Below are 13,324 nucleotides of genomic sequence, written 5' to 3' on the forward strand. Positions count from 1 at the left end.
GGAGTTGGAGGGTCTGACGCAGGGACAGTCGGGGGGTGGGGGGGGGTAGACCCACAGTGCTGTTTGGGGGGGAGTTGGAGGGTCTGATGCAGGGACAGTGGGGGGGTGAGCTGCTTTGCCAGTGACACGCTCCTGGGGGCAGGATGAATACTGAGTAACCGTTTCCTTTGTAATGAAGGCTTCAAGGGGACCTTCTCCCCTTGTCCCACACACTGACCCAGTCCTGGGTTTCTCATTTCTGCTTTCCTGTTATCCACCTTCCCTTCCTTGCAGGTGGATATGATAACCTTGGCGGAACAGATTATTGATGCCACACCTGAGAGAATTAAACAGGAAGACTTTAACACGGTCGAGACGGCTCTGAAAGAGAGACAGGACAATGCAACCATCAGCAACACCATGAGCTGGCTCGCAAGTTACCTGGAGAATGTGGACCAGCTGCCAAACTTCTCCCAGCACAGGTAATCCTGTCCCCACGCACCTGTCCCCAGGTAATCCTGTCCCCACGCACCTGTCCCCAGGTAATCGTGTCCCCACGCACCTGTCCCCAGGTAATCCCTGTCCCCACGCACCTGTCCCCAGGTAATACCTGTCCCCACGCACCTGTCCCCAGGTAATCCCTGTCCCCACGCACCTGTCCCCAGGTAATACCTGTCCCCACGCACCTGTCCCCAGGTAATCCTGTCCCCACGCACCTGTCCCCAGGTAATCGTGTCCCCACGCACCTGTCCCCAGGTAATCGTGTCCCCACGCACCTGTCCCCAGGTAATACCTGTCCCCACGCACCTGTCCCCAGGTAATCCTGTCCCCGCGCACCTGTCCCCAGGTAATCCTGTCCCCGCGCACCTGTCCCCAGGTAATCCTGTCCCCACGTAATCCTGTCCCCATGCACCTGTCCCCAGGTAATCCTGTCCCCACGTAATCCTGTCCCCATGCACCTGTCCCCAGGTAATACCTGCCCCCACGCACCTGTCCCCAGGTAATCCTGTCCCCACGCACCTGTCCCCAGGTAATCCTGTCCCCACGCACCTGTCCCCAGGTACTCCTGTCCTCACGTACCTGTCCCCAGGTAATACCTGTCCCCACGCACCTGTCCCCAGGTAATCCTGTCCCCACGCACCTGTCCCCAGGTAATCGTGTCCCCACGCACCTGTCCCCAGGCAATCCCTGTCCCCACGCACCTGTCCCCAGGTAATCCCTGTCCCCACGCACCTGTCCCCAGGTAATCGTGTCCCCACGCACCTGTCCCCAGGTAATCCCTGTCCCCACGCACCTGTCCCCAGGTAATCGTGTCCCCACGCACCTGTCCCCAGGTAATCCCTGTCCCCACGCACCTGTCCCCAGGTAATCGTGTCCCAACGCACCTGTCCCCAGGTAATCCCGTCCCCACGCACCTGTCCCCAGGTAATACCTGTCCCCAGGTAATACCTGTCCCCAGTTAATCCCTGTCCCCACACACCTGTCCCCAGGTAATCCCTGTCCCCACGCCCCTGTCCCCAGGTAATCCCGTCCCCACACACCTCAACTCAGGTAATCGCGTCCCCACGCACCTGTCCCCAGGTATTCCCATCCCCACACACCTCAACTCAGGTAATCGCGTCCCCACGCACCTGTCCCCAGGTAATCCCATCCCCACACACCTCAACTCAGGTAATCGTGTCCCCACGTAATCCCGTCCCCACACACCTCAACTCAGGTAATCGCGCCCCCACGCACCTGTCCCCAGGTAATCCCGTCCCCACGCACCTGTCCCCACGTAATCCCGTCCCCACACACCTCAACTCAGGTAATACCCGTCCCCACGCACCTGTCCCCAGGTAGTCCCATCCCCACGCAGCTGTCCCCAGGTAATACCGTCCCCACGCACCTGTCCCCACGTAATCCCGTCCCCACACACCTCAACTCAGGTAATACCCGTCCCCACGCACCTGTCCCCAGGTAGTCCCATCCCCACGCACCTGTCCCCAGGTAATCCTGTCCCCACGCTCCTGTCCCCAGGTAATCCCTGTCCCCACGCACCTCTCCCCAGGTAATCCCTGTCCCCATGCACCTGTCCCCAGGTAATCCCGGTCCCCATGCACCTGTCCCCAGGTAATTCAGGTCCCCACGTACCTGTCCCCAGGTAATCCCGTCCCCACGCACCTGTCCACAGGTAATCCCCGTCCCTACACGCCTGTCCCCCTGTATAACATTGGGGAACAGTACTGGTGGGGACAGGTCTGTAACTGTATAACACTGGGGTACAGTACTGGTGGGGATGGGTCTGTCACTGTATAACACTGGGGTACAGTACTGGTGGGGATGGGTCTGTCACTGTATAACACTGGGGTACAGTACTGGTGGGGATGGGTCTGTCACTGTATAACACTGGGGTACAGTACTGGTGGGGACGGGTCTGTCACTGTATAACACTGGGGTACAGTACTGGTGGGGACGGGTCTCACTGTATAACACTGGGGTACAGTACTGGTGGGGACGGGTCTCACTATATAACACTGGGGTACAGTACTGGTGGGGACGGGTCTGTCACTGTATAACACTGGGGTACAGTACTGGTGGGGACGGGTCCGTCACTGTATAACACTGGGGTACAGTACTGGTGGGGACGGGTCTGTCACTGTATAACACTGGGGTACAGTATTGGTGGGGATGGGTCTGTCACTGTATAACACTGGGGTACAGTACTGGTGGGGACGGGTCTGTCGCTGTATAACACTGGGGTACAGTACTGGTGGGGATGGGTCTGTCACTGTATAACACTGGGGTACAGGACTGGTGGGGATGGGTCTGTCACTGTATAACACGGGTACAGTACTGGTGGGGACGGGTCTGTCACTGTATAACACTGGGGTACAGTACTGGTGGGGACGGGTCTGTCACTGTATAACACTGGGGAACAGTACTGGTGGGGACGGGTCTGTCGCTGTATAACACTGGGGTACAGTACTGGTGGGGTCGGGTCTGTCACTGTGTAACACTGGGGTACAGTACTGGTGGGGACGGGTCTGTCACTGTATAACACTGGGGTACAGTACTGGTGGGGATGGGTCTGTCACTGTATAACACTGGGGTACAGTACTGGTGGGGACGGGTCTGTCACTGTAAAAGCACTGGGGTACAGTACTGGTGGGGATGGGTTTTTCGCTGTATAACACTGGGGTACAGTACTGGTGGGGACGGGTTTTTCGCTGTATAACACTGGGGTACAGTACTGGTGGGGACGGATCTGTCACTGTATAACACTGGGGTACAGTACTGGTGGGGACGGATCTGTCGCTGTATAACACTGGGGTACAGTACTGGTGGGGACGGGTCTGTCACTGTATAACACTGGGGTACAGTACTGGTGGGGACGGGTCCGTCACTGTATAACACTGGGGTACAGTACTGGTGGGGACGGGTCCGTCACTGTATAACACTGGGGTACAGTACTGGTGGGGACGGGTCCGTCACTGTATAACACTGGGGTACAGTACTGGTGGGGACGGGTCCGTCACTGTATAACACTGGGGTACAGTACTGGCGGGGACGGGTCCGTCACTGTATAACACTGGGGTACAGTACTGGTGGGGACGGGTCTTTCGCTGTATAACACTGGCATACAGTACTGGTGGGGACGGGTCTGTCACTGTATAACGCTGGGGTACAGTACTGGTGGGGACAGGTCTGTCGCTGTATAACACTGGGATACAGTACTGGTGGGGACGGGTCTGTCGCTGTATAACACTGGGGTACAGTACTGGTGGGGACGGGTCTGTCGCTGTATAACACTGGGGTACAGTACTGGTGGGGACGGGTCTGTCACTGTATAACACTGGGGTACAGTACTGGTGGGGACGGGTCCGTCACTGTATAACACTGGGGTACAGTACTGGTGGGGACGGGTCCGTCACTGTATAACACTGGGGTACGGTACTGGTGGGGACGGGTCCGTCACTGTATAACACTGGGGTACAGTACTGGTGGGGACGGGTCCGTCACTGTATAACACTGGGGTACAGTACTGGCGGGGACGGGTCCGTCACTGTATAACACTGGGGTACAGTACTGGTGGGGACGGGTCCGTCACTGTATAACACTGGGGTACGGTACTGGTGGGGACGGGTCCGTCACTGTATAACACTGGGGTACAGTACTGGTGGGGACGGGTCCGTCACTGTATAACACTGGGGTACAGTACTGGCGGGGACGGGTCCGTCACTGTATAACACTGGGGTACAGTACTGGCGGGGACGGGTCCGTCACTGTATAACACTGGCATACAGTACTGGTGGGGACGGGTCTGTCACTGTATAACGCTGGGGTACAGTACTGGTGGGGACAGGTCTGTCGCTGTATAACACTGGGGTACAGTACTGGTGGGGACGGGTCTGTCACTGTATAACACTGGGGTACAGTACTGGTGGGGACGGGTCTGTCGCTGTATAACACTGGGATACAGTACTGGTGGGGACGGGTCTGTCACTGTTTAACACTGGGGTACAGTACTGGTGGGGACGGGTCTGTCACTGTATAACACTGGGGTACAGTACTGGTGGGGACGGGTCTGTCACTGTATAACACTGGGGTACAGTACTGGTGGGGACGGGTCTGTCGCTGTATAACACTGGGGTACAGTACTGGTGGGGACGGGTCTGTCACTGTATAACACTGGGGTACAGTACTGGTGGGGACGGGTCTGTCACTGTATAACACTGGGGTACAGTACTGGTGGGGACGGGTCTGTCGCTGTATAACACTGCGGTACAGTACTGGTGGGGACGGGTCTGTCGCTGTATAACACTGGGATACAGTACTGGTGGGGACGGGTCTGTCACTGTGTAACACTGGGGTACAGTACTGGTGGGGACGGGTCTGTCACTGTGTAACACTGGGGTACAGTACTGGTGGGGACGGGTCTGTCACTGTATAACACTGGGGTACAGTACTGGTGGGGACGGGTCTGTCACTGTGTAACACTGGGGTACAGTACTGGTGGGGACGGGTCTGTCACTGTATAACACTGGGGTACAGTACTGGTGGGGACGGGTCTGTCACTGTATAACACTGGGGTACAGTACTGGTGGGGACGGGTCTGTCACTGTATAACACTGGGGTACAGTACTGGTGGGGACGGGTCTGTCACTGTATAACACTGGGGTACAGTACTGGTGGGGACAGGTCTGTCGCTGTATAACACTGCGGTACAGTACTGGTGGGGACAGGTCTGTCGCTGTATAACACTGGGGTACAGGACTGGTGGGGACAGGTCTGTCGCTGTATAACACTGGGGTACAGTACTGGTGGGGACAGGTCTGTCGCTGTATAACACTGCGGTACAGTACTGGTGGGGACGGGTCTGTCGCTGTATAACACTGCGGTACAGTACTGGTGGGGACGGGTCTGTCGCTGTATAACACTGCGGTACAGTACTGGTGGGGACTGGTGAGCTGTAGTTTGTTTGTGAGATCCCTCTTTGCGTGAGGAACCATCTGGCCCTCTGTCGGTGAATGGGCGATGTTTGTGGTGTACAGATTTCTGAGGCCGCTGCGTAGAGGTGACATTGACTTAAGGTCGGGATGAGAGAGCCTGACTTTGATTCGCTTGCCAGCGACAGGGGTTTGTACCCAGCTCGCCTGGTGTTCTTGCCGCGTCTGTCCTGTATTATGTTCCTCCATGACGCACTTGCTGACTGCTTTATATTATTACAAGATTCCAGAGATGTGAGGACTGGGCCAGGGTCGTGCGCAGCCCACACAGCCTCCCCCACCCCCGAGGTAAACTGGAGGAAGTGTTTACTCTGCAATTTGAGCTCAGTTAGTTATTTCCCCGGGCCTGAGTCCAGGCTGCCCTGAGCTGCGGGCTCTGAAATCCTGACAAACTGTCACTGCAACAGAACAAGAGCACACCCAGCGGCTCATTGCTTTCCAGCAGTTCCCAGCTCCCAACTTTAAATCCCAGTTTCCTCTGGCTCTGAGCTGTATGATCCCAGTTTCCTCTGGCTCTGAGCTGCACAATCCCAGTTTTCCTCTGGTTCCGTGCTGTTAATCTGCCTCGGTCTGGGTAGCTTTAGGTCATTTAATTCCCGGCATGACGTGGAGAGAATGTTTCCTCTTGTTGGGGAGAACGCAGCCAGAAGCATCAACGTCAGACACAGAGAAATCCAACAGGGAACTCACCATCTTCACACAGAGTAACAAGAGTGTGTAACTCGCTCCACAGGGAGTGCCTGAGGAGAAAGTGATTGGATCGATTGGAGGGAAAGCTCTGATTCTGTTTGTTGATGGGATGTGGGTGTCGCTGGCTGGGCCAGTAGTTACTCCCCATCGCTTGAACCGAGTGTCTCGCTGGGGCATTTCCAGGGCAGTTGAGAGTCAACCATATTGCTGTGGCTCTGGAGTCACATGTAGGCCAGACCGGGGTAAGGGCGGCCGATTTCCTTCCCGAAAGGACATTAGCAATATAAATTGTCCCATTGGTAAGACGCAGCATGGGTTCATGAAGGGCAGGTCATGTTTGATTAATTTGTTGGAATTCTTTGAGAACATTACATGTGCAGTGGACAATAGGGAACCTGTGAATGTGGTGTATCTGGATTTCCAGAAGGCATTTGACAAGGTGCCACACCAAAGACTGCTACATAAGATAAAGGTGCACGGTGTCATGGGTAATGTATTAGCATGGATAGAGGATTGGTTAACTAACAGAAAGCAAAGAGTGGGGGTAAATGGGTGTTTTTCTGGTTGGCGATCAGTGACTAGTGGTGTGCCTCAGGGATCAGTGTTGGGACCGCAATTGTTTATGATTTACATAGATGATTTGGAGTTGGGGACCAAGTGCAGTGTGTCAAAATTCGCAGATGACACTAAGATGGGTGGCAGAGCAAAGTGTGCAGAGGACGCTGAAAGTCTGCAAAGGGATATAGATAGTCTAAGAGAGTGGGTGAGGGTCTGGCAGATGGGGTACAATGTTGGTAAACGTGAGGTCATCCATTTTGGTCGGAATAACAGCAAAATGGACTATTATTTAAATGATAAAAAATTGCAGCATGCTGCTGTGCAGAGGGACCTGGGTGTCCTAGTGCAGGAATCTCAAGGAGTTAGTTTGCAGGTGCAGCAGGTAATTAAGAAGGCAAATGGAATTTTGTCCTTCATTGCTAGAGGGATGGAGTTTAAAAACAGCGAGGTTATGTTGCAGCTGTATAAGGTGCTGGTGAGGCCACACCTGGAGTACTGTGTACAGTTTTGGTCTCCTTACTTGAGAAAGGATATACTGGCACTGGAGGGGGTGCAGAGGAGATTCACTAGGTTGATTCTGGAGTTGAGAGGGTTGGTTTATGAGGAGAGAATGAGTCGACTGGGGCTATACTCATTGGAATTCAGAAGAATGAGGGGAGATCCTTTAGAAACATGTAAGATTATGAAGGGAATAGATAAGATAGAAGTAGGGAAGTTATTTCCACTGGCGGGTGAAACTAGAACTAGGGGGCATGGCCTCAAAATAAGGGGGAGCAGATTTAGGACTGAGTTGAGGAGGAACTTCTTCACACAAAGGGTTGTGAATCTGTGGAATTCCCTGCCCAGTGAAGCAGTTGAGGCTACCTCATTGAATGTTTTTAAGGCAACGATAGATAGATTTTTGAATAGGAAAGGAATTAAGGGTTATGGTGAGCGGGCGGGTAAGTGGAGCTGAGTCCACAAAAAGATCAGCCATGATCTTATTGAATGGCGGGGCAGGCTCGAGGGGCCAGATGGCCTACTCCTGCTCCTAGTTCTTATGTTCTTATGAAGCAGATGGGTTTTTCCGACAATTGATAGTTTGTCAGTCACTGTGACTATCATCGATTGTCAGATGAATGGTGAATTTCCTGTTGGATTTCTCGATGTCTGATATTCATGCTTCTGGCTACATTCTCCCAACACGGGGAAACATTCTCTCCAGTCACTTAATTTTCATAATTTTAAACACCTCCATTAGGTCACCCCCCATCCTTGAGAGTCAGCTTGTCACTGCAAACTCAAATTTACTCTGTATCTAACCCGGTGCTGTACCTGTCCTGGGAGTGTTTGATGGGGACAGTGTAGAGGGAGCTTTACTCTGTATCTAACCCCGTGCTGTACCTGTTCTGGGAGTGTTTGATGGGGGACAGTGTAGGGGGAGCTTTACTCTGTATCTAACCCCGTGCTGTACCTGTCCTGGGAGTGTTTGATGGGGACAGTGTAGAGGGAGCTTTACTCTGTATCTAACCCCGTGCTGTACCTGTTCTGGGAGTGTTTGATGGGGGACAGTGTAGGGGGAGCTTTACTCTGTATCTAACCCCGTGCTGTACCTGTCCTGGGAGTGTTTGATGGGGGACAGTGTAGGGGGAGCTTTACTCTGTATCTAACCCCGTGCTGTACCTGTCCTGGGAGTGTTTGATGGGGGACAGTGGAGAGGGAGCTTTACTCTGTATCTAACCCCGTGCTGTACCTGTCCTGGGAGTGTTTGATGGGGGACAGTGTAGAGGGAGCTTTACTCTGTATCTAACCCCGTGCTGTACCTGTCCTGGGAGTGTTTGATGGGGGACAGTGTAGAGGGAGCTTTACTCTGTACCTAACCCCGTGCTGTACCTGTCCTGGGAGTGTTTGATGGGGACAGTGTAGAGGGAGCTTTACTCTGTATCTAACCCCGTGCTGTACCTGCCCTGGGAGTGTTTGATGGGGGACAGTGTAGAGGGAGCTTTACTCTGTATCTAACCCTGTGCTGTACCTGTCCTGGGAGTGTTTGATGGGGACAGTGTAGAGGGAGCTTTACTCTGTATCTAACCCGGTGCTGTACCTGTCCTGGGAGTGTCTGTGATTTGGAATGAGGAATAGTGCCTCCTTTGCTGGGATGATTGGAGTGTGGTGCTGGTTTTACTGATTGTACTATTTGCGCCTCCCCAGGTCAGCGTGTAGTCAGCCTCTGACTCCTCCACCAAACCCCTGCCTCAGTCCCGTCAGCTCTCCCCTCAGCGATATCACCTTCGAGAAAGTGGACACTCCCACCAACACCGACTGGTCAGATTTCCTAAACGCCTCGGCCAATGGGAAGATGGAGAGTGAGTTTGCCCTGCTGACCCTGTCGGACCACGAGCAGCGGGAGCTGTACGAGGCGGCGCGGATCATTCAGACTGCGTTCCGCAAATACAAGGTAAGCACCAGCTCACACAGGGTCTCATCACCTCCACTGAGCCTTCATTCGCAACCTGCTCCTCAACTCCTCACCGCTCAGCAACTCCTCACCGCTCTGCAACTCCTCATCACTCCCCGACTCCTCATCACCCCCCGACTCCTCATCACTCCCCGACTCCTCATCACCCCCCGACTCCTCATCACTCCCCGACTCCTCATCACCCCCCGACTCCTCATCACTCCCCGACTCCTCATCACCCCCCGACTCCTCATCACTCAGCAACTCCTCATCACCCCCCGACTCCTCATCACTCCCCGACTCCTCATCACCCCCCGACTCCTCATCACTCCCCGACTCCTCATCACTCCCTGACTCCTCATCACTCCCCGACTCCTCATCACTCCCCGACTCCTCATCACCCCCCGACTCCTCATCACTCCCCGACTCCTCATCACTCCCCGACTCCTCATCACCCCCCGACTCCTCATCACTCCCCGACTCCTCATCACCCCCCAACTCCTCACCACTCCCCAACTCCTCACCACTCCCCGACTCCTCATCACTCAGCGACTCCTCATCACTCCCCAACTCCTCATCACCCCCCGACTCCTCATCACTCCCCGACTCCTCATCACTCCCCAACTCCTCATCACTCAGCGACTCCTCATCACTCCCCAACTCCTCATCACCCCCCGACTCCTCATCACTCCCCGACTCCTCATCACTCCCCGACTCCTCATCACTCCCCGACTCCTCATCACCCCCCGACTCCTCATCACTCCCCGACTCCTCATCACTCCCCGACTCCTCATCACTCCCCGACTCCTCATCACTCCCCGACTCCTCATCACTCCCCGACTCCTCATCACCCCCCGACTCCTCATCACTCCCCGACTCCTCATCACCCCCCGACTCCTCATCACTCCCCGACTCCTCATCACTCCCCGACTCCTCATCACCCCCCGACTCCTCATCACTCCCCGACTCCTCACCACTCCCCGACTCCTCATCACTCCCCGACTCCTCACCACTCCCCGACTCCTCATCACCCCCCGACTCCTCACCACTCCCCGACTCCTCACCACCCCCCAACTCCTCACCACTCCCCGACTTCTGGTCACCGACTTCTCACCACCCCCCAACTCCTCACCACTCCCCGACTTCTGGCAGTTCTGGTCACCTCACTATAAGAAGGATGTGGAAGCGCTGGAAAGAGTGCAGAGGAGATTTACCAGGATGCTGCCTGGTTTGGAGTGTCGGTCTTATGAGGAAAGGTTGAGGGAGCTGGGGCTGTTCTCTCTGGAGCGGAGGAGGCTGAGGGGAGACTTAATAGAGGTTTATAAAATGATGAAGGGGATAGATAGAGTGAACGTTCAAAGACTATTTCCTCGGGTGGTTGGAGCTATTACAAGGGGGCATAACTATAGGGTTCGTGGTGGGAGATATAGGAAGGATATCAGAGGTAGGTTCTTTACGCAGAGAGTGGTTGGGGTGTGGAATGGACTGCCTGCAGTGATAGTGGAGTCAGACACTTTAGGAACATTTAAGCGGTTATTGGATAGGCACATGGAGCACACCAGGATGGTAGGGAGTGGGATAGCTTGATCTTGGTTTCAGATGAAGGTCGGCACAACATCGTGGGCCGAAGGGCCTGTTCTGTGCTGTACTGTTCTATGTTCTATGTTCCTCATCACCCCCCGACTCCTCATCACTCCCCGACTCCTCATCACCCCCCGACTCCTCATCACCCCCCAACTCCTCATCACTCCCCGACTCCTCATCACTCCCCGACTCCTCATCACTCCCCGACTCCTCATCACTCCCCGATTCCTCATCACTCCCCGACTCCTCACCGCTCCCCGACTCCTCATCACTCCCCGACTCCTCATCACTCCCCGACTCCTCACCACTCCCCGACTGCTCATCACTCCCCGACTCCTCACCACTCCCCGACTCCTCACCACTCCCCGACTCCTCACCACTCCCCGACTCCTCACCACTCCCCGACTCCTCACCGCTCAGCAACCCCTCACCACTCCCCGACTCCTCATCACTCCCCGACTCCTCACCACTCCCCGACTCCTCACCACTCCCCGACTCCTCATCACTCCCCGACTCCTCACCGCTCAGCAACCCCTCACCACTCCCCGACTCCTCATCACTCCCCGACTGCTCATCACTCCCCGACTCCTCACCACTCCCCGACTCCTCACCACTCCCCGACTCCTCACCACTCCCCGACTCCTCACCACTCCCCGACTCCTCACCACTCCCCGACTCCTCACCACTCCCCGACTCCTCATCACTCCCCGACTCCTCATCACTCCCCGACTCCTCATCAGCCCCCGACTCCTCATCACCCCCCAACTCCTCATCACTCCCCGACTCCTCACCGCTCCCCGACTCCTCACCGCTCCCCGACTCCTCACCACTCCCCGACTCCTCACCACTCCCCGACTCCTCACCACTCCCCGACTCCTCATCACTCCCCGACTCCTCATCACTCCCCGACTCCTCATCACTCCCCGACTCCTCATCACCCCCCGACTGCTCATCACCCCCCGACTCCTCACCACTCCCCGACTCCTCACCACTCCCCGACTCCTCATCACTCCCCGACTCCTCATCACTCCCCGACTCCTCACCACTCCCCGACTCCTCACCACTCCCCGACTCCTCACCACTCCCCGACTCCTCATCACTCCCCGACTCCTCATCACTCCCCGACTCCTCATCACCCCCCGACTCCTCATCACTCCCCGACTCCTCATCACTCCCCGACTCCTCATCACTCCCCGACTCCTCATCACTCCCCGACTCCTCACCACTCCCCGACTCCTCACCACTCCCCGACTCCTCATCACTCCCCGACTCCTCATCACTCCCCGACTCCTCACCACTCCCCGACTCCTCATCACTCCCCGACTCCTCATCACCCCCCGACTCCTCATCACTCCCCGACTCCTCATCACTCCCCGACTCCTCATCACTCCCCGACTCCTCATCACCCCCCGACTCCTCATCACCCCCCGACTCCTCATCACTCCCCGACTCCTCATCACTCCCCGACTCCTCATCACTCCCCAACTCCTCATCACTCCCCGACTCCTCATCACTCCCCGACTCCTCATCACCCCCCGACTCCTCATCACCTCCCGACTCCTCATCACTCCCCGACTCCTCATCACTGGCATCTAGCAGAGTAAATGAGAAGTCCTTCCAGTTCACCGTGAGCTGGAAGATATTGTCAGAGCCACTGCCTGTTTGCAGCATGTTGTGGTCTTTATTTCAGGCTTGCAGCCTCTGCAGCATTTTGTTTTGATGTTGAGGTGCCGGCGTTGGGACTGGGCTGGACACGGTAAGAAGTCTCACAACACCAGGTTACAGTCCAACAGCTTTATTTGGTGGTACGAGCTTTCGGAGTCTCGCTCCTTCTCCAGGTGAGTGAGGAAGGAGCAACTCTTCACTCACCTGACGAAGGAGCGGCGCTCCGTAATCTCGTGCTACCAAATGAACCTGTTGGACTTCAACCTGGTGTTGTGAGACTTCTTACCATGCGTTTTGTTTTTTGTCAGAGAGAAGGATTCGATTGACAGACTGTTTGGAAGTTTAGAAAGTGAACCGCCTGCTAAAACAGCAGCCTCTGCTTTCTCTCACAGGGTCGGAGACTGAAGGAACAGCAGGAGATTGCTGCCGCTGTGATCCAGCGCTGTTACCGCAAGTACAAACAGGTAAAGAATGCTCCTGGCACGCGGGCGTGGGACCCAGTTCAGACGCTGACCTGGGTTAGCACCAGGGCTCTGGCTGTTGTGATGTGAATGTGGGATTGTCAATATGTTAGCTTAGACACAGGTGGGACAAGAGCAACTTAACCACCTTCGTGGGCCAATCCTTCACTTCCCCCCTCTCCCCTTGTAGCCCCCTTCCTGAAATCACTCTGGTAAGTGATAAACTTCCTTGAGAAAGGATATACTGGCACTGGAGGGGGTGCAGAGGAGATTCACTAGGTTGATTCCGGAGTCGAGAGGATTGGCTTATGAGGAGGGACTGAGTAGACTGGGGCTATACTCATTGGAATTCAGAAGAATGAGGGGAGATCTTAGAGAAACATCTAAGATTATGAAGGGAATAGATAAGATAGAAGCAGGGAAGTTGTTTCCACTGGTGGGTGAAACTAGAACTAAGGGGCATG

At 55.4% G+C, this 13,324-nt stretch overlaps 1 protein-coding gene across 1 annotated transcript in view; it reads left to right on the forward strand.

Moving 5' to 3' along the window:
* The window catches only part of LOC144489744 (calmodulin-binding transcription activator 1-like), a gene marked incomplete at both ends in the record, with an annotated part of 34,144 nt that extends 21,227 nt beyond the window's left edge, over positions 1 to 12,917 (forward strand). The window contains 3 exons of the mRNA XM_078207597.1: positions 274 to 461; positions 8,904 to 9,150; positions 12,792 to 12,917. Coding sequence (XP_078063723.1) covers positions 274 to 461; positions 8,904 to 9,150; positions 12,792 to 12,917 — 561 coding nt within the window. The remainder of the gene's footprint in view (positions 1 to 273; positions 462 to 8,903; positions 9,151 to 12,791) is intronic.
* Positions 12,918 to 13,324: the final 407 nt, after the last annotated feature.

Source organism: Mustelus asterias, unplaced genomic scaffold, assembly GCF_964213995.1.
Source record: "Mustelus asterias unplaced genomic scaffold, sMusAst1.hap1.1 HAP1_SCAFFOLD_2489, whole genome shotgun sequence".
In the NCBI taxonomy this organism is placed as follows: domain Eukaryota; kingdom Metazoa; phylum Chordata; class Chondrichthyes; order Carcharhiniformes; family Triakidae; genus Mustelus; species Mustelus asterias.